This window comes from Paralichthys olivaceus, chromosome 18 (genome assembly GCF_024713975.1).
Source record: "Paralichthys olivaceus isolate ysfri-2021 chromosome 18, ASM2471397v2, whole genome shotgun sequence".
Classification (NCBI taxonomy): Eukaryota; Metazoa; Chordata; class Actinopteri; order Pleuronectiformes; family Paralichthyidae; genus Paralichthys; species Paralichthys olivaceus.
The window spans coordinates 9760865-9782755 of NC_091110.1; the positions used below are offsets into that span (position 1 = coordinate 9760865).

The following is a 21891-nucleotide window of genomic DNA, read 5'->3' on the forward strand; positions in this document are numbered from 1 at the left end:
CCGCTTTCTTCCTCTGACGGCATTGTAAATGGAATGAGTCTGGTTGCATTGCTGTATTACTGTGGGATAAAGTATCAGTGCTGGTAATCTTCCGTGGATTAATGGCTTCTTCTTTATCTGCTGCGGCTGCTCCGCTCAGATGTCTGGCCGGGCCAGGAGCCTCCTGCTGGAATACTAATGACGGACAGACAGACAGTTCCAGCTCTCCCCTGTCCCCAGCCCATGCCCTAGCCCTGCCCACGGAAGCTGTGTGTGTGACTGTGGTTGTGTGTATGTGAAAGAGAGGGAGCACATTTGTGTGGAGTGCATGTGCATGTAGATTGAGAGAGCAGAGGACACAGAGGCAGACTGTGTGTGTGTGTATGTGTGTGTGTGTGTTTGCCCCCAAGACCCTGTCGCCTCCTTTGTGAGGTAGTCGCTGTCCTCCTTGTCCTGGCTGACACCTGCTTTGCATACAGGAGGGGCCAAGCGCGGAGGAGGGGAGGGACAGTGATGGTGAAATGAGGGTCCCCCAGGATGTGAGAGAGAGAGAGAGTGAGACACAAGAGGGAACAGGGGAAGAAGAGGAGGGGAGAGGAGAGGGAGAAAGAGATACAGCAGATTAGCAGAAGAAAATAAAGCAGTCGGATGGAGTGAAAAAAGCAACCCAGAGGAAAAATGGAGATAGGAACAATGGGAAATATGAGCACATCCCAGCAACTAGACCACACAACATCACAACCTTTTTCCTATATGAGCAGATCCACTGATAGACACTCATTCTGCAGTAAATACCCCGCTGTAGGGTGCAGTCTTTGTGGTGTGTTAACTCGAGTTCCATTCCCTCAGCAAGGTCACATTTACCCCATACAGACCCTGGGCTAAGAATATCTAGTAGAGCCTTAATGAAAAGGAAAAGGACCAACACTGAACACCATCTGCTTCCTCGGTGAAAGAAGAAAAGAAGAGGAGGGGGAGTGACAGGAGCACACCATGTACCAACCACTGACCATGCTTCTGTGCACAGAAACATAGAGAACAAAAGGACACTGTACACCCTGAGCTTACTTCGTCTCCAAGGTGGAAGAGGAACCAGTCTGAGAAGCATAGAACATCCAGATTTGGAAATGAAATGTCAACATAAGAGGACTTCAACCTCACATTAAACTGGATACCACAGAAAAGGTCTCCATATTACCTCAACAGGTCAACGAAACGCTAGAAAGAAATTATAATTTTATAATTAGCAGCAGATTCAGGATAAATATTCAAATAACATTATCACTTTTATGCAATTGATATTATAACCACAAACACGAGTCTCACAGTTTCAATGAAACATGCACACTATGAGCACCAAACATTGATGGTTGCCATAGCATCTATCCAGAGACCTTGCATGTATCCAAGGTTTATCTTGCACAGGTTCACAAATACAATGTGTTATTTTTAGTGAAAAAGAATCACTAGCGGCCATCTTAGTTAAGAACATGAGCACTATGAGGGTTTGTGCAGTTTAACCTGCAATCACTGATGTTTTTGAGGTACTCGGGGGCCAAGGAGAAAAGTTATAAACATTTATGTGAGGGGAAGATGGAGGGTGAGATGGATAGGCAGGTTGGTACAACATCAGCAAAAATGCAAGAGTTGCACAAGATGATTTGAATGAAGAATAAACTGAGCTTTTGATTTACAGGTTTATCAGGTTGTCTGTTGATGCATGTTCCAACCAGGTTCCAATCCTCGCATACAGTCACAAGCAGCGAGTTTTCTCTCTTGGGTGGATAGATATTAGGAGGTAAGTTGGGACCTCCAGAGGGAGCTCAGAGCAGAAGCACTGCTCCTTCACATCAAAAGGGGACAGTTCAAGTGGTTTAAGCATCTATTCAGGATGTCTCCAGGGTGCTTTCTGTTGTAGGTTTTCACGCCCAACTGGTAAGGGGACCAAGGAGCAGACTCAGAAGTCGCTGGATGACAACATATCCCATCTGGCCTGGGAACATCTCAGGACCCCCCAGGAAGAGCTAGAAAGCATGGCTGGGTCTAGAGGGAGGTCTGGAATATACCCCCGACCGGCTAACTCTGCAACTTGAGCTCAGATAAGTGGAGGACAAAGGATGGATGGACCTTTTAAGATGATATAGCTTGTTAGCTTAAAGATTGTTTGATTCATTTCACATCCAGGAGAAAGAAAGCAAAATGTTTAATGTAACACATTGCACATAGGAGATATAGATTGTTTCTAAAGATGCATTGATGCATTTTTCATGGGAGTCATTTCTCATTTCAAAAAGTATAAAGACCAAGTCAGAGGTGCAGTTATTTCAGGTGCACAGTCTAATGCAATCCACTGCAACAGCCCTGCAATACATCATATCTTTCTTAAGCTTATCATGTTCAGCTTTTGTTGACTCTGAGTCAGAGAGGTGTTGATTTAACTCAATGGTCATTTCTGAGGCTGTACTGGATGAACGGGCAAAATGTTGTAAACAACTCTTCAATACATTTACTTATCCAGTTTGTTAGTGTTGTTTAGTAGCAGCTTAAATTAATGCCAGACGCTGTTTTAAAAAAGCACTTGATTCACAACCAACTCACCTCAATGTAACTGCATTAAATCCAATCATTGCTTTGAATTCTGTATCCTCGTAAAAATCCAGGGTTTCAGTGATAGTAAATCAAACACAACTATAATGCTGCAAAAGCTATTTTATGCTTCTTCTATCTTGTAATATATGAAGTGGTAAACAAAAGTTTGAAGAAGAAGAAGAAGTGCCCTTCATCCATGGCTCCAACATGTGTTCGCTTCAGGTGATGGTGTGCTGCTGTGCCATTTGAAATCAGGTTTACACATTTTGGACAATTTAATCTATTTGATCGATTAATTGTTGGAGGCGTACAGACCACCATTAAAACTTAAATTCAGTTTAGATTTTCCAAAAAATCTAAATTGAACCATGATTGTGGGAGAAAGCCAAACAAACTCCACACACAAAGTCAAGCTGGGATTCAAACCAAGAACCTTATTGGTGTGAGGTGACACTGCTGAAGTTTCTAAATAAATAAAAAAACATGACAAACTAACTTGTTTTGAAGACACAAGTCACATTCATTCTCCACTAATTCTGTTTTTCATCCCCTCTCTCTCTCTCTCTCTCTCTCTCTCTCTCACACACACACACACACACACACACACACACACAGCTTGCTAGTAAGACTACTATAGCTCCATTTTTTGTCATTCTCCTCGCAGCTGTTCTTTACAAGTCAGATCTTGAATGGTGGTAGACATCGGCCATTTGGCGTTTAGTGAGGCCTCTCTGAAGGGACTGCTGCACTTGCAAGTGTGTGTGTGTGTATGTGAGTGTGCGTGCGTGCGTGCGAGTGGGTCTTGTCATGCACACAACACCACAACGTTGTCACGGTGCCCTGATGACTCCTCACTTCGTATTCTCCTCTAATGTTTTTCTGCCTGTCTCCTTCCTTCTCATGACTTCCCTCTAACTGAGTGTTTTTCCTGTGTGGTCCCAAGCAGCTCACTCTTTACTTTCATCTCACTTGAAGAGCTAATGAGTTTGATTGCATCACCCGTAGAGTCGTTTGACAAAAGTTAGCATTAAAAAACATTCACTTAGATCAAAAACAATCCCAGTATCATCAGCATCATTGGTTGAAATATAATTAATATCTTGTTCTTTTGAAGCACCTATGAAAACTTTTTATTCGGGCCTTAGCAAAGAGAGATAAAGAATTATTATTGCATTCGGTTTTTTAAAATAATTTTTACTGATAAGGCGATTTCATCCATGGTAGACATTAGCTCAGAGGAGAATCGGTGGTCATGGTCCCACTAGAGATTACGCCAATGTGTGTGTGTGTGTGTTTGGGTGTATGTGTGTGTGTTTTGAGAGAGGCCAAACAATGTCCAGCGTGTGACATCACGTGAAATTGCGTCAGGTGCACTGTCACAATCCAGAGGATCATAGATTTAGTTCAGACGCTTTCCCAGTCACTTCATGATGGGAGTTCTGGTGGGACAACGTGTCATTGAAATGACTGGGACTGACTGGAACAAGGCCACAGCCACAATAACAATAATCAATATACATTATGGTCTATAAAGTAGAGGTCACGTTCCTTCTATGGTGAAAAAAAAGAAAACTAAGTGCTCAGTGGTGAAGGGATTTGGCATGTGTGTGTGTGTGTGGTGTGTGTGTGTATGTGCAGGTCCCGCAGCTCTTTGAGCCTTTTTTGATGGACTCCTTTGTTGCCACTCTGTGTCACATGCACATGCGCTGACATGGTGTCAGCGCTGACTGACACACAGTCAGAGCACATGCAGAAACACACACACACACACACACAGATACACACAAGTTGGCAGGTCTTGCTTGACTTTGTTTGTCAGGTCAGATGGTTTTTTGGAGTGTTATTCTTGTTCTAAAATCCCAAACGAAAGTACACAGATTTTGCATTGTTGACATTTTAATACTCTCAGTTGACTTTTTTAATTGATTTTGAAGTTTCAGGGTTCTTAGGTTGCACATCTTCAACCAACAACTCCAAAATAAGCTCTGTTATCGGTCCAGAATGACCCTACAGCCTAAAATGTTCTCACAAGTGTGGTACACTGGCTCCCGTCAGTCCTCACAAGCACAGCTAAACCAGCCCAGACGCACTCACGCACATGCAGGCAGCCACCATTGGCTCTGCAGAGAGGGTCCCCTCCTGTCCACATCCCTTCTTGCCTGCAGCTGCTGGCCAGCCTGTCAGTTCCCAGGCATCAAGCCATCACAGATGACGCCTCCTAACGCCACCAAGTGGTGATCACCTGTCCTGCACCTTTTCTCAGCTCGGATGCTACTCTCCAGGCAGCAGTGGAATTTAAAGATGCTACCAACAGTTTTATAGCTTCACTGATTGAGTTTGAAAATCTGTGTGTGTGTGTGTGTGTGGTGTGAAGGTTAACCCATTTAATGAAGCCAGAGGATTAAAAAGACAAATAATTTAAGATGAGTTATAAAACTCTGTTTTTATAGCATCGTCTAAATTAATAAATGTGTTTGAGATTGAACAAAATCCATCAAATGAACGATTCCAAATGTGGGATAGTCTGTCGCAAAATACTTTCCAAATTTCTCACACTATAAACCAACTGATGAGGATGTAAATCAACTCAAACAGAAGAAACAAGGTGAATAAATATGTGCATTTGTTAGAATTATTTTAAACTGGCAATCTAAAGAAAAAATAACAACAAAACAGGCCACAGACTCACACTGTCAGTGTCAGACAGGTGATGCCTTTACAATATTTAGCCACGCTGCCTTTCCTGTTTTTGTGTTGGTGTGTGTGTGTGTGTGTGTATGTGTGTGCACCTCTTTATGACCTTTTCAGCATAAACACTGACCTTGTCAGGACCAGTTGACCTCATGGACCAAAGCCTGGTCCTAATGAGGTCAAACATCATTTCTCAGGTCCTGTGTGTGCGTGTATGTGTGTGTTTGTGTGTGTGTGTGTGTTTGTGTGTGTGTGTGTGCTGTGAATTTGTTTATGGGTGGTAAGGCATCATCTTGGTGTGTCCCTGACCTCTCTTCCTCACGGCAGATTCTAAGTCATGTGTATAGGAATGTGTGTGTATGTGTGTGGTTATGACCTCTACTTAGAAATCACCATGGGTTCAAAGTCATGTGTATAGGAACACAAGGCAGTGTAGCATGCATTTTGTGTATATTCTATGTGCGTGTGTGAACAAAATAAGTCTATATGCACGTCGAAGGATTACATTTCTGCACCTGACAACTGGAAGAGGCAGAAGTCTTGGAGGATGAAGAGAGGGGCTGAGGAGATGAGCTATAGGGCAGGTGAAGCGCAGGGGAGCGAGGGGCCGAGGTGAAAGGTAGCATGGGGCTCGACAGTATGGGGGCTGCTCAGCTCACTGAGTAATTGTGGTGGGGGTCATGCAGGTCCGGACCTCATTAAGAGAAGTGTCAGGGAACTTTCAGGCCCTGAGTTGTCATCATGTCACCTGCCGTCTTGTCATGGGAGGCAGTGTGGGGGAAAACAGCGGCTCGTTAATGTGCCTTTCAGTTTTCCAGGTCACACAGTTCAACGAGTCAGAAACATCAGCGCACACTAACACGATGCAAGACTGTAATTGACATGCGTGCATCTCAAATCTATTGACTTCAGGCATATTACAACCAGCACTATCATCTCAACATGTATCACTTTTGATCATCTTTGAGCATCTTCTCCTTTCTCTTCCATCCACTCGTTCGTAATTTGTATTCACAGGGGGGGGTTCTGCTCCGTCTGAGGGTTCGCATAGACGAGAATTGAGGGGATTTGGCGGATCTCGCTCCAGCAGCCTTTTAAAGAGGGTGAGGTATCAATCAGGTGCTGATGTTACACTGACGCAATCTTTCAGTCTTTTAAAGGAGGTTACTTGTGGACGCCATGCTACTTTCTATCAGATCAAAAGCATCTGATATTCAATTATTCTTAGCCACATGATACCGTGGACAAATGTGCTAAAAGAGCAACATGATGTTTGAGTCTGAATTAATGGGCAGCTTTCTTTTTTAAAAATGTGGCTAATTATCTTTTTTTAAGCTGGAGCCCTGTGTTCACTGAACTGTACAAATGTGTCTGATAATGCTGGAGGGTAATTAACACAAGGAAACTCTATTTACCGCATTTAAACCTGTTTATTGTCATGCTTTCAGATGTAATTCAAAGCATTCACCAAGGAAACAATGTTCAATTTCAAACTTCTTATAGATTCAAGTGCAATCATACTTATTTTGTATAAATAGAATTAAATATCTGAGTGTTATAGAATATAATCTCTCTTTTAAAAATATTTCAGTGTAGGAAATATAGTGTTTCAATGAAGCACACAGAAAGATGGAGACATTCTTAGATCAGCAGGTGCACAGCACTGTTCCCAAAACCCAGAGATACAATCAACAGTTTCCTCTCATTATAAATATAGATTAAAAACAAGCTACACATTTGTACTGCGAGTGTGCAATAAGCCCGAGGACAGTGTGTTGTTCATATCGAACAGCAGAAGTATCACAGTACTTTTAAGGATGGGGTGATTGTCCCAGAATAAGGTACAGGGTTGGTTGGAGTCACTTCTTCATCAGTTGGATTTAAATTAGAAGTAAAATAAATGAAATGAATAGAAAAAAATGGAATGAAAACTCTTTTTTTTTTTTGCTAAAAAGAAAAACAGATGAGAAAATGTTGAATCAGAAGTGACTCCACCACCCAGCGTAGAGGTGAAAAGGTGCTACGGGGCAGAGGCTGACTAGTTCATCTTCTTGCAGTTTGTCGTCTCCGTGTTCTCTGATTCCTTTTTGGCTTCGAGTGATTCACTTTGTGGAGCCGGGGTGCGTTTCCCTGCTGCTCCCTTCCCATTGGACTCTTTGGTTTTGGCGAGGGAGGACGACGTCCCACTTGTCCTGCTGGTATCTATACATGTTTTCTGCTCCTCGCCAGTGAGGGCGGCGTAAGGGGAGTAGCCCGTGAAGAGGGTCTTGTAAACGGCTGATTCGATGACAGCAAACGGCGAAACGTTGGACCCGGTCAGCATCATCCTCGTCTGAAATAAGAGAGAAAATAAACGTGTAATGACGGGAACATAAGAAGAGACGGATGAGAGAGACGTCTGTTAAGTGTATAAGACATGTATTTGTCTGTCTTATCACTTTTAAATCTGTCTTTTTATCTCAACAATGGATCACATCACTCTTTGTCCCTTTTTGGGATGAACCCAAAGAAAATAATCACCTGAAACCAAAGAGTTTAATGACTTTAAGTTCACTCTGGGTTTTCTGGTTGACTGCTTTACTCTCACCACTCTCATCGAAAATGTTTTGGACGCTGAGTCTCCACTTCCTTCCACTTACCAGAGATGAACCCAAGATCTCCTGATACAAACACCACCATCTTGTGTATTTGCCCTTTATGCAAAAAATCAGACGTGTACAGTGCTTTTATCTAACAATAGGTGAGCTCTGGTGCAGATCCAGATAATGACACATGTACACTGTATATGCAATACAATGATAAAGAGGGCACTTCTACTATTTTTCATGTCATCAGATCTATTATTCAATGCTTGGTTTATATACAAGCACAAAGTAAGTGAATAACATATGTATTTATCATAAGGCAGCGAGTGTATAATATCTGCATCATCAGAAGCACAACATAACAAATCACAGGTTGGACACTTCTGAATCTGATGAAACGGTTCTGTGTTAATTTGACAGATCAGAGACAGAGGCAGCGAAACAGAACGAGAGTTGAAAGAAGACATGGTAGATTTATCTGTGTCTCAGTCAAGAGCACAAGTTTCCCAGAGATGAGAAGAGGGAATGATGCAAGCTGATGAAAATGATGCAAAAGCACCAGCCCTACGGGTAATACTGAGCTAATGTGAGTCACCGCAGCTAAAACTTCAAAAAAAAGGGCAGAGGGAGAAAGGTCATTTAGAAGACAGGCCATCGCAGATGTGGAGCGAGCTATTGCAGCAAAACATTTGTGATGCCAGAGTGGTGTCCCTGAGATTCCATTAACAAGCAGAGAATGTATGAGTGGTGTCATGCGCGAGCGACACGGACGCAGCCGACTGACCTTGTTGACGACGGTGAAGGCGGTGTAGAGAAGCATCAGGTGGTGCTTCTGCAGAGGCAGGTAGTGGGTCTGCTGCAGAGTGAACAGCACCGCCCCGATCAGGGTGATCTTAGTGGGGCTTCAACATACAATGAGAAATGATCTGTTACTATGCACTGTACATGAGGGCAGGCTGCCATAATGTAACCTGGGGACATAACATATTGCACACAGAAGTTCCAGAGTTTTTAATAAACAAGTTAAATAATTATTTGAATAATAATAATATCTGTATTTATATTGCACCTTTCCGAACAGCCATTACAAAGAACTTCACAAAATATCCAAGGCAAGAAGCAAATGGATACAATGTCTTTCAAAATCCAAGACAGCAAAAAGTAGGACACCCATTAAAAGTAATGGCAAAAGAAACAGATTAAAGAAACACAAGTGCTAGCAAAAAACAATCATGTAACAGCCAGTCAGTTTTGAGAGAAAAGGTAGTGGACAAGGAAACAAGACAAGACAAGGAAATTAAAGCTTCGGATATTATGCTCCTGGCATCCTTATCTTAGTTATATTGATTTTATATCAAATTGTATTTATTTATTCTACAATATTCAGTGTGTATACGTTCAGTCGATTTTTATCTAATTAAGTGACATAACTATTTTGTTCCATTTCTGTGAATGCACACGGCTATAATTTTTATAAATGTGTACAAATGAGTTTCAACCTAACAATATACTCAAATTTTTCTTTGGCTCCTTAAAAATACTTGTGCAGTCCCTGTTCTAAAGCTGCATGTTTGGAAGAGGCTGTTAGCTTGGCCTGCGGCCGGTTGCAGTTTTCGTTCTGAAAGTGTAAAGGTGACCTGCAGTGTGGCGAGCAAAGACCGACCACTGGACTCAGTCTGCAGAACCCTGAAGCTGATCCACCACTGCATCACAGAGCGCTGGTTGCCAGTTTATTCAAAGTTTATTAAGACTGACTGTATCTGACCGACGCTGCAGTTCCTTGGGCCTTTGACGAAACACGTGCCAAGTGTGAAGCAGATAAGATGAACAGTTCCACAGACAGACAGATTCCTGGAATCACTAAATAGATACTGAGTTGGATAATGTCATGTGATTCCCAGGAGCTGTAACTGCAGAGCAACCCCCCCCCCCAAAAGCAAATATGCACATTTCCAAAAATATCAAACTATTCTTTTTAGTAACTCAGACTCAGTCCATTACAATGCACTCAAAGTGTAATAAAATTGTTTCATCAGCACGAAGACAACACATGAATGTAATGCACTGATGTAATATGAGCAGAATCCTTTAGAAGACTTACTAAGACATTTTGAGGAGCTCATTAGTCTCTGGTTTCCACACACCTCGAACGAGCTGCTCAAAATTACTGATCAGACCACCTCCAGCACCTGGCGAGGACAGAAAACACACACACATGATACCAATTCATATGTAGTTCATTCCATAACAGTACATTCTTCAACATCCTTGAGTGTGACGCATGCACACCGAGAGCCTCTGACCTCTGGCCCACCCGATCGCAATCATAACGAGAAGGCTGTCCTTGTATTTGCCCTGGGCCTGGGTGACGCCACCGAGCACCTTCCACGTCCTGGTCACTTCCTTCATCCCCGACAGCACCAGCCTGAGAGGCAGCAGGGCAGTGCAACAGTACACCAGGTCCATGGGGCAGTAAAACACGAGGTACCTGTACACACACACACACACACACACACACACACACACACACACACACACACACACACACACACACACACACACACACACACACACACACACACACACACACACACACACTTACTGCTTGGAAACTACTGCATGATCTCAGTAAATATTTTTTTAACAAGTAGTAAATGCTGGTCTGTGTCAGTAACCTCACTTCTCCACCGGAGGGCAGTGTGTATATATTTTGTGAGAAGAGTGTAATTATATATGCCAGCAGCAGAGGACACTAAAGGCTTCCTATATAAAGAGGGGACCTCCACAATCATCTTTCTGTTTCATTCACTTTCTTCCACGTTTCACGCTCCCTCCACACATAATGAAGTTGTTCCACACTTCTTCAGTAACAAACCTTCCCTATTACATATTTTGCTGGAGGGAAGTGCAGAGAACGAAATGTTTCTGTGTCCGTGTTTCTCTCAAAAGCTGCTCAATGGCCTCTTAGCTAATCCTGAGCTTGCTTCATGTCTCGATCCTTTCTCCGTCTACAGACTACCATGTATTTTTCATTTCTCAGATGTTTACCAGATGACCGAGGCAAGCAGAACACTGGTGCTGTTGGTCAGAGGCGCTATGGGGGGCTCGGCCAGCATGATCCCAGACAGGACAGCTCCGCCGAAACAGAAGAGCATGGAACTGAACCAGCAGGCCAAGGGGCTGACCCTGGACACCTCCAGAGCTCCTGCACAAAAATAATATAGATTTATTAGCCTGAGTCCCCTATAGTAGTATGTACACATACCCATACATAAGATAGTAGTAGTGAGATAGTCAGTTTGAAGGATTACGCAAAAACTACTGCATGGTTTACCACAATACCTGGGGTCAGGGAAGAATCCATAAAATGTTGGTGCAGATCCAAATCACAGGAGGAGCCAGGATTTGTTTTCCTTTAACATTGCAAGATTTTTTCGTTTTTCAGCATTTTTAAAGAAATAACATCTTGAGATGTTGATGAGGGGGTTGATATTCATAAGTGTGTATAATTTAGTGCAGCTTGATTGGCTCTTAGAGGACTGTTGGGCCTCGGTGGACTTATGCGCTCTACTGAGTGCCATTCTACTTATTACACAAATCCCTCCACTACACTGAAGGAACAGGCTTTGTGCAGTCCAGACTGTAAATGCAGTGTTTCTGCAGAGTGATATCAGAACAACAGGGCAGCAGCAGACAGTGGAGTTGACACAGTGGTTGGGGGCCTGTGTGACACTCGCCTCCCCCACAGTCCCTGCACTGTATAAATATTAACCTGTTCACAGTGAACTGATATAGGAAGATAAAAGAGGAACAAAGGTTTGTGGAGCAGGATGTAACATTTGTGTGGGAACACAGTTCAAAGTGCAGCGCAAACGTACTGACACTACACTACAAGTAATGATCTGCTGCTCAACGCTCCCTGTGTTCACACCCTGTTTGAAATGAACACTGCATTCCTTTCTACACTGAACCCACTTACATGTTGGCTGCATGATATGAGCACTCATTAGTTACAGTTACAGTGCTCTCTATTGTGTTTGTGTGATTTTCATAACCTCCCTAAGATTTAGTACAAAGCTTTTATTTTGAAATTACAACACTGAGATGATGTTGAGTCATTACTACTTCAACATTCAAATTGTACTTTTGCAATAAATTGTAAATAGTTAAAAAATAATAGCTTTTACTTGCTTAAAAGTTATAAAAACATTTGATTCCACACGCTTGGCTTGGGTGTCAACAACAGTATTAAAGTGGTATTTTACATGTCCAAATAATAAGATCTCAAAACGACTCAAAAACTAAAAGGTCCAAACCTTCTCAAGGTCTTGATGACATTATAAACTGAAGTTTGTTTTTCCCATTAAAGGATATAATCACACAATGTTTTTATTGTTTATATTGGGAATATCATCATGTTTAGATAAAAATGGAGCCAAAAGGGCTTTAAAACGATATGAGAAGCATTTCTCTGTGATCTGTATTAAGGGACCAGTCAAAGTCCAAAGTTCATGTTCCGTGAGCCCACATCACATGAAAGGTTGGTTCCATGTGTTTCTCCTGTGTTGAAATCAGAGTGAACATTTTCATTTTGATCAGCGATGGTTCAGCTGTGACGATTTGACACAGAACCATATGAGCACAGGTTTCCTTCGCTTCGTGCTCACACAGGTAGAGCTCAGTTAACCCTGAGCCACCTGCCCAGAGTCACCGTGGCCGAACACAGGGCCACACTGGTAATCTGAGGATTACAGGCAGATTATAGACTCCTGGAGAGAGACCGGGAAAACCAGGAGGATTTCTAGCTCTCTCTACCTCCACTGTAGACTCCCCCTGGACTCAGTCTGCCTGACTCAACTTTCGTTTCATGTTTTGAAAGAATCTGAAAGTAACAGGGAAGTGAATTCATTGAACCTCCACTCCCTCCATTTAAAATACACAGAACAAATTTTACGAAAAGACATTATTATTAACAGCAACTTTTCCTTCTGACTGATATATTTTTAATATAATGCAGAATGTTATCCTCGTACCCAGCTGAGGTGGAGCTCATGATCTACTTTAGATACAGGTACTAATATCAAGTGGTTTATAATTCATGGCTCAGACCCATTGAAGGGCCACCAGATAAATCTGAGGGGTCATGATATAATAAATGAGGCAGTAAAGAGAGACAAAAAAGATCAGCTGCAGAATCTGTGTCGAGTTTTTTGTGCTTTTCTGTTATCATGAAGAATAGTTTGTAATAAATAAGTACGTGAGTGAAACTTATAATATTTTCTCTCTGAAATGCAATTAAGTACAAGTACAATGTAACATCATATGGATATAAAACTTTCACGTGCTTCTTACAGAACTGTGTTCACTTTTTTTATACTGATCCATGGCATACACAGGACTTAACAGTGTTTCCAAACTTGAGCAGCGATAAAGGTGGAACCATTAACACTATTAACTGCTGCAATGCACTAATGACTGGACAGTGTTGGGAGTTTCAGCAACTCTTCATGCTGGGACATGTCAACAGCACAAGTAGAGAAGAATGGATGAGATGTGGCAACACACAAAGATAAAAAGAGAAAGAGGCCGTTAAGTAAGATGTAACAAAAAAAAAAACCTTCCCATGTGTTTGGTTGTTACATAAAATACTCAGAGGGAGCCGTTAACACTCCAACACATTATTCGATGCCTTTATGTCTCCAAAGCTTCATTACTGCGTCAATGTCAGATGTTGTTTTGTTTGTAAGATGGGGCGGTACTCGCTGCAGCTTGACTGAATTTAAGTGGTCTGTTGGGCCTTGGTGGACGTATGCGCTCTACCGAGTGAAAACCTGGCGACACAACCTGGCCGATCCTGTGTGAACATGAAGTCTGATGCAATTGCAGTTAGAAGAGGAGGAAGTTTAAAGCACCCAAGCATCAGACAGGGAAGAGTTCAAGTTTGTAATATGCCAATCATCTAACACCCTGACTGACATCCTGTTCTCCTCCTGTGAAAGCCGACATGAGCCCTGATGTGAATCCACACTGCGTTTTAGCTCTTACAGCAGCTGTAACACACAGCTCACAAGTGCACAAATTGCTTACATGATAAAACAGTGTTGCTCTGACATCACCTTCAGCCACAGTCTGTCTGAGCCGAGTCACTTAAAGAGAGGCAGAAATGATGATTAGAGCTGAGGTGGAGAATATAAAACTATAATTTTACTGAGCATTTCATAATTTCAGGAATTAGGCAAGCAACACAATCCTGAAAATTAGGTTTTCTTTTATTTAGTTGTCGAAATATAATCCACTGCTCAGACAGGCTGGGGCACAAACACAAAACCGAAACAGATCCTGTTCTGACTTTGCATTTGAAGGAAATGTTTTTACAAGTCAAATCTGATTAATACAAGTCAAATAAAGCTCTGATGTAACATGTCATAATGTGCTGGTTGTATTTCTAATTCCATTCTTTCTTTTTTCGTTCTCTATATCGAGTTCATGCTGCGTCTCATCTCTCTGACAGTTACTACAGGACCTTTAACCTTTCACCACTAAAATAGTTTTGGCCTGAAGGGAGGACTGACACATAACATACAACCACTGCTCCTCTTCCTCCTTCTTCCTCAACAATCTACTCACCGAAAGCTCAAAATAACTCTACTGTAAACTGCAGTGAAGGTTGAGCAGCTCCAGGACTGGACACCCTGAGTGGATGCAGCATAAGGAGCAGGAAGGAAAAATTTAACACAGGAAAGAGAAAAGCAAAGGAGTGCTGGATGGTTTGTGACATTCCTTTCCTTCTTTGGGGAAAAGAAACACTGGAGATGGCTACATGAATGTGTGAAATTCTTTCACAAAGACTTTGAGGTTTAAACTTTACTTGCAAACTTTTTTCAAGCTAGTCATGTGTCTTTGAACACACCACGTGTTTGAATAATGAAAAACAGTGAGCAGAAACATACAGACAAACACGTTACTGTTTCTGCTCCACAGGAGATATGTGACTCATTCCCCATATATCTCAGCTGAGTGTGAGCTCTTACACTACACACATACACACAAACAGGGAAAATATGAGGGTGGCATGTTGTGTTTACTGACCCCCTGCATACACTTGATCCATATGTTTTACTCTTTAAGTGTCTTCACTTCAGCTGCAGATAGATAGACAGACAGGAGCAGAGGACAAAGGGTTAAAAGGTCACAGCAGCTCAGATGTTTTCCAAGGCAAGTTCCAAAATAGACTGTAGCTTTACAGCAGTGGAACTACAATAGACTGTGCATGTGTTCATGAATGCTTGTGTGTGGGGGAAGGTCGACTCCAGCACACTCAAAGTCCACCTGTCCCTGCGACCACCATATCAGTGTCATAACACACAGTTAGTTGGCTCGGCGCCTGCCTTTGCTCTGAGCTGATACCAAAGGTTGTGAGCGTGGCAGTGAGAGTTTCAAGTTTTCAAGTTTTTCCCAGACATTTGGTGTAAACAAAGAGAGCAAACATGAGCAACACTTTGGGCAATGCCAGAGAGTCTGCCAATGACTTATTAATGAGATCAGATAACGATCGAGATCATTCATGTCGAGGCACAATCTAAAAGCTTAATGTTTTAGGCGACAGTTGTTTTGTGGACTGGATATTAACTTTATTAGAATTAGAATATTAGCAAGAATGAAACTTTAATAAGCACATGATAAATGTAAGCAAAGGCTTTTAAAAGGGATGTTAATGCAAGCAACCGTATTCCACTGTTATGCATACAATTACAAAAACTGTATACAACAAAAAAGTATATTTACTCTGTTGCTGTACACATTTTGAATCACCTGATCTGCAAAATATATACTCAGCTAAAAACATATGATCAGCTTCTATTGAATTAAATACCGAACAGTGTGTAAAGCAGTCAGAACTCGCTCAACCTTAACCAACTAAATGCTGTTCACTGTATTTATGCGATTGGAGCAATGATACGTTTAAAAGTACATTGCTGATACTTTTACATGAGATTTTGAAGGCAGCATTCTTTAAACTGCAAATGATCATTATCAGAACTACCATTATTTTTATATCAGAATTGTGCCATCGCGGGAAAAACCTTTTTCATATGTAAAACAAAACGTAATTTTTTTGTTCCTGTTTGCTTCTTAAAATCAGTACAAGGAATATCAGTTAAATTAGTATAGAGTACAAAAGTAAACATTGAGGTTCAACACCACCCATCAAGGTTCACACAGGTTGCTACAGCTACATCAGCCTGGACTGTATGCAAATTCCACTGTTATTGTTATTTTCAATACTGATTCATTTTGTGGATTACTTTTCAATCATCTGCTTGACACAGAGGATACACATGATCATGACAACCAAGCAGAGCTGAATATGACCTCTGAAGCAAGAAATATTAAGTTTACATTTTACCAGTTATGTGACAATTACAGAATATTTGTCTTTCACTAATCATGGTTGATTAATCGAAGGGGCAAACCCTTTCAGCTCTGCATCCAGTCACGCCAACACATACTTACACTGAAAAAAACCCAAGAAACAAATTCTATGAGTATAAAATCATGCAAAACTTAAGAGAGGCTGTTGTGTGTGAAGTCTAAAAACAAGTTTGTCACTGTCGTGAACTAGACGGAAATAGAGAACAGATGTTGTGTTATGATCCAGCAGAGCAGAAAGTTTGAGTTTCCAGCATTTCTCTAAACGCAACCTTATGGCTGGTGTTGCGTTTAAGTGCTTGCACTTGAGATAAGAGGACAGCTGTTGGCCTCCCATCATGTACAAGTTGAATTGATGCAAAACTACTGTAAAGTAAAGTAAACATGATGCAACAACTAAAAGTAAAGTTCTAAATAAGTGTCACTGGGACTGAAGTGCAGGAAGTCGTTGGTCGCGCTCTCACCTGGCTGCTCCCTCAGAGCCATGACGGACACGACGTAGTGCGCCACGTCAAAGAACGGAAACATGGACAAGTTCGCCAGAGCGTGAGACAGCTCGTCCACCCGCAGCATCCACAGCACATCCATGGTGTTGGAGGCGAGATGACAGGGAGCTGCTCCTGTTGATCCTCTCGGTTCAGGTGGAGAAGGAGGCGCAGACTCAGAGCATCAGCACCCAGGACTTCATCCACCGTCTGACGGCTCTCACTCAGCTCAGAGTCCGGGGGATGGCGGCTGTTCTCCGGGCAGCAAGTGTGAGCGTGTCCGGCCCGAGGACGCTCATCACCGGTGTTTCCACATCAACGACGCTGTCAGAGGCGCATATGCGGAATTCCTGCTCCGTGCTCCGCCATACTAGTGAGGAGGCGCATGGAGCCAGAGCCGCCACGTGATTGGAGGAGAGAGAGAGCGGCGAGCCAATCAGGTGTCAGAGTGTGGCTCTGGGAGGGGGTGCTACAGGACTTGGAAAAGACCAAAAAGACATTAAAAATATATCATTTCTTTCTTTTTGTTTATCATTAACAAACTAGAAGGAAAATACTTGCAAGGTTTACATAAAGGGGATATATATGTGTTCACTAAATATAAAATGCACCAAAATATATAATGTATATAAAATTAATAAAATAAGAAGAATACAGACTATAATTGTTTTTAGTGGTACATAGAAATCTTGGGCACATTTCTATTTAATCTCTTACGTCAAGGACTTTCAGTTCAAAGTTATATTTTATTTTAGAATCAAATGAAAATTGGAGTTTCTTCTTTAAAGAATAGAGCCTAATGAAGAAAGGATTTAGCTCAAATGAGCCAAACATTGATGATTGGATATAAATTCTTGTCAACTCTAACAATCGAACATATATATATATATATATATATATATACACACACTACACACAGTAAACCTTTGTTAAAACAGGGACACATTTGGTTCTACAGTATATATAACTGAATTGTGTCCAGAACAACTCTGTATAGTAGCATGAAACAAGTAGAAGCTCTGCTGTTTCAATATCACCTTTACAAAAAACATTTATTCTCTCAACGCTAAATCTTGATCTTTAAAACTGACTTGTGATATTTGAGATGCATCAGTACCAGTGGTTTAGGAAGTGGTTAAAAAAGTAAAAGTCCTGCACTGAAAATTTACTGATTATGTAAATGCATCAGAGATACTTTCACAATACTCAGAGTATCAATACTTAAAGTAAAATAAAGAAAATTAAAATGACTGTTACATGGGTAAAGTGTGGCCATGGAGGGTTTTGTACCATCACCATTGGAGAGTGCTGAACTGTGGGTGTACATAACTTCACTGTTCATTACAGAAAACATTTAAAATAGTGAGTTGAGAGGTGTACAGGTGTTACTAATAAAACTATATATATCACACATGGCTCAAAATGTCCATCCTCTTATATTAGACCTTTGCTCATACAAGTTGGACAGAATTCAGTGATGTAAAAACACTCATGTATACAAATGTGTGAGGGAACGAAGAAGTAAAAAACAGTCTGGTCATCATGAAAAACAAAACACACCACGATGTGTACTGTGTTTGACAGCACACAGAAAGTGTTGATACAACAGCATGTCTGAACCACAGTGACCCTGCAGCCACAGAACAAGCCACAGTCCACCAGCTCAACAACACAAAGTGAAGCTGTGTAGTATAGGGTGGAGCTGTCAGAGTTCAGACACAACTTCAAAAATAATGTTTCAGTCAATAGATACCAACAGAAGATTGGTTGATTGTATTTCACATAATCTGACCTCATAACACAGACTAGATTAAAGATTAACAGATTAATTTGAATACTCTGCAAAATAGAAGCTGAAAACAGTGTTGCATTTAATATGACAGCAGTATATAAGCTTTGACTCAGCACGCCCAACTCTGACTGACGTCCAGCGTCCCGGTGTGTAACCCTCTACTCTGATGCCATGATACTGAAGGCATTGGTTTACACTGCTGTTGTAGTAATACCCTCCACCAAACTAATAATCTGCTCTGTGTTAGGCCCGAGCACGACACCTGGTGGTGGCTCTGTATGTTTTATTCCCTCTTAAAATAATGTTGTCTTTAAAATAAAATGAGGGGAGCTGCTCCTGAATATCAATCTAGCCTGGTAATAATTATTCTGCCTCCATAGGACTGAGGTAACATTTATGGGACATGCCCCAAGTTACCAATAAAAAAAAACACTCAAACTGAAACAGGTTAATCCTCTGTTTCCATTGATTCTTCTGCATGTATATAATTGATCAATATTGAGATTATTTTGCACAGCTCTTTTAAATGCTGCCAAAAAGTTATGGTCGTCTTAAACATGCAAATTTCCCTCATATCTGATGCTGCAATAATATCACACAATGAACAATCACACATGGAATTTATGCTTATGTCATTTGCACTCTATATCTATGTTTTATATCATTACGCTGTGCGTCCACAGACTTTATGTAAAGATGCTTCTCCACCTCTTCCCACTGTCCAGTAAGGACCTGCCATCTTGCATTGTGAGATTGAACTTGGTAGTCACTGTCATCAGTCAATCATGATGTTTCATCCAGTTGTTATAGCATCGTGTAACCAATTAAGACCAAACTTTTCTAAAAATATGAGCACTTGAAAAAACATGTGTGAGGAGAAGCTAATGAGACAAAACAATTCTTTAAGAAAAAATGACTTAGGTGGACTTTGACTTTTTAGTTTGGCCCATGTCCCATTCATTAGCCTGGGGAAGGAGGGATTAATGATCTATACTGCAGGCAGGCACCAGGCGGCGATTGAGACGCTTTGGCTTCTTTTGAGACAAGTGGAAAATCTAAACTTTTGAGAAGGTGTAATGTGAAGCAATGACCACTAGATGACAGCAGTGGACTTTGCATCACATTTCTATTTATGGCTCCTGTTCTTGTACATTATGATCCAACAGAAACACAACCACCCATCAACAGTAATATCACATTCATGTTTAATGACATCTTATCAAAATGAATGAATTAACAGGTGAATGAGTAGAACATATGCAGGAGATTGGTCAAAAATGAAAACATAGTAAAGATAAGTTATCAGATCAAATCAGTGAAAGATGCTGATGATCACCTTTGTGTTACATTGTTCCTCAAAGTGAACACAGGCAGTGACAGCTGTCAGTCGCAGCTGTGATGAAACCTCTCATCGGAGGTGAAGTGGTGACTCTGGACTGATTCACAGCTCGAGGACACCGATGATGTTAAACACGTGTTTACAACATTCATGGTTAAACTGTGACCCAGCCTGTGTTTGTGTTACTGTTAGAGCAGTCAGATGTGTATCAGCTCCTTCAAAACCTCTGTCCTGTGTATCGTCGACGGAGGCTGTACATTATTTGTAGGGCCTGTGTTCAAGATATGACTCAGCTACCTCCCATAAATATATTATAGGACTGTAGGTCTTTCAGGTTCAAGGCTTTCAACACACACACACACACACACACAAACACACACCCAACCCCCCTCCTCTGTCATCAGAGCACTTCTCATCAGTATTCTCCCAGCGGTGCAGGATTAAATCGTGTCCACGGCACAGACAGCACAGGGGGACAGCCTCCCATTCTTCAGATTTCTGGGGCCCACCTTTCAGAACAACTGGAATCTTTATTCAATTATGTCTACGGCAGCTAATCCTGTCACCGGTGTGTTATCCCTCCACACAACTTCAAATTCTTAACGCTGAGTAAGTCAGACAGGGGTGAATGTTGTGCTGGTGTTTCTATTAATTATCTACAAGGTCAGGGAAAAGTTTTCAGAGCAATAAAACAAAGGGAGTGAAGAGGTGCTGGCAGATAAAAATGAAACACTAATATTTGTCTTGTGTGAGAGTGTAGAACATTTCCAAATGCTAAAATAATACATAATAAGCCTTGACATAGTAAAAATGTCTAAGATGATTAATTTAGTGTCGACATAGCTTTTACATTAATAAACTATTCCCATTCCCAACTTCATTATTTATTCATTTGTTTGTTGTTTTGTTTAGTGTGGCGTTTTCTTGGTGACACGTTCAGTCCACCTGTCTTTGCTCATGTTTCTCCCACTGTGTAAAGACAAATGAACTCTGACCTTCTAATGTGTGTCTCAGCCTCCTGCTCGTTTCATTTTAGTGCAGACTTCAAGCCAAGGTGAACGAGTGTGAATAGAAAAACACAGATGAAAGCAACTGGAACAATATTTCCTGGGTTCACATCTGCAAGATATGACTCTTATTAGATTAAAATCATTCGAACAAGTCCAGAGAGTTTTGCATTTTTCACTTCCCTCCCTCACAGTTTATTGATCATGTTGATATTATTCATCTTGTTTATGATCCTATATTAAACTTGTGTTTATTGATTTTGGGGGGGCAGTGCAATGAATAAACTGAACACTTACACACTGCCACTTTTCTAAATTTATTAAAACTAATGTCTCAGCAAACAGTTGCCTTCAGCAGACACAGAGAAACATAAGAGTTTTGAGTCATTTGTGTATTTGTCCACCTGATCAATGCAAGTTCGGTATTTTAGCTCTGTATTTGGTCTCCACCAACTCCTGAGGGACATAGCTGAATCACCAGCTCGTGGCTAATGATGCCTGACTACCATGTGGTGCCAGTTTCTGGTTCTTTTTCTTTTCTAAACTGGTAGCGACTGCCTGCTGCATAAGGAAACAACACTTTTCAAACAGCAGAAAGTGAAACAAATAGGATTTAGTCCACAAAACCAAAAAAGTGATCTGAAAGATCCTGCAATGCTCCTCAAAGCTTGAGAGAGTGACCCTGAACATAAAGGTGAACAGATACAAAAGACATGGTGACTCAGGCAGTGTGGCACGACACCTTCACACATTAAGCCCCAGCAACACTGCCTAAAACAGAAACTCACCACAGACATACTTTGGCGCTACCGGGAACAAAACTGTGGTTTGCTAAATACGTCAAGCGACTGTGACATTAAACACCTCGTGTGTGGTTACAGCAGTTTGAAGGACATGAGTGCAGCGATCATGTTGTGTTGGACCGTTACCTGCTCCTGTTTGTTTCCACCAAACTTTCTTTACACAAACACACAAGTGGTTCATGTCGGGATCA

The 21891-nt window shown here is 41.4% G+C and overlaps 1 protein-coding gene across 1 annotated transcript in view; it reads right to left on the reverse strand.

Moving 5' to 3' along the window:
• Positions 1-6669: 6669 nt before the first annotated feature.
• The window catches only part of tmem38b (transmembrane protein 38B), a 30484-nt gene continuing 15262 nt past the window's right edge, over positions 6670-21891 (reverse strand). Inside the window, exons 3-8 of the mRNA XM_069513962.1 lie at positions 16739-17236; positions 10893-11049; positions 10148-10332; positions 9946-10033; positions 8629-8746; positions 6670-7591 (exon numbers count right to left, since the gene is read on the reverse strand). Coding sequence (XP_069370063.1) covers positions 7298-7591; positions 8629-8746; positions 9946-10033; positions 10148-10332; positions 10893-11049; positions 16739-16862 — 966 coding nt within the window. The 5' untranslated portion in view covers positions 16863-17236 and the 3' untranslated portion in view covers positions 6670-7297. The remainder of the gene's footprint in view (positions 7592-8628; positions 8747-9945; positions 10034-10147; positions 10333-10892; positions 11050-16738; positions 17237-21891) is intronic.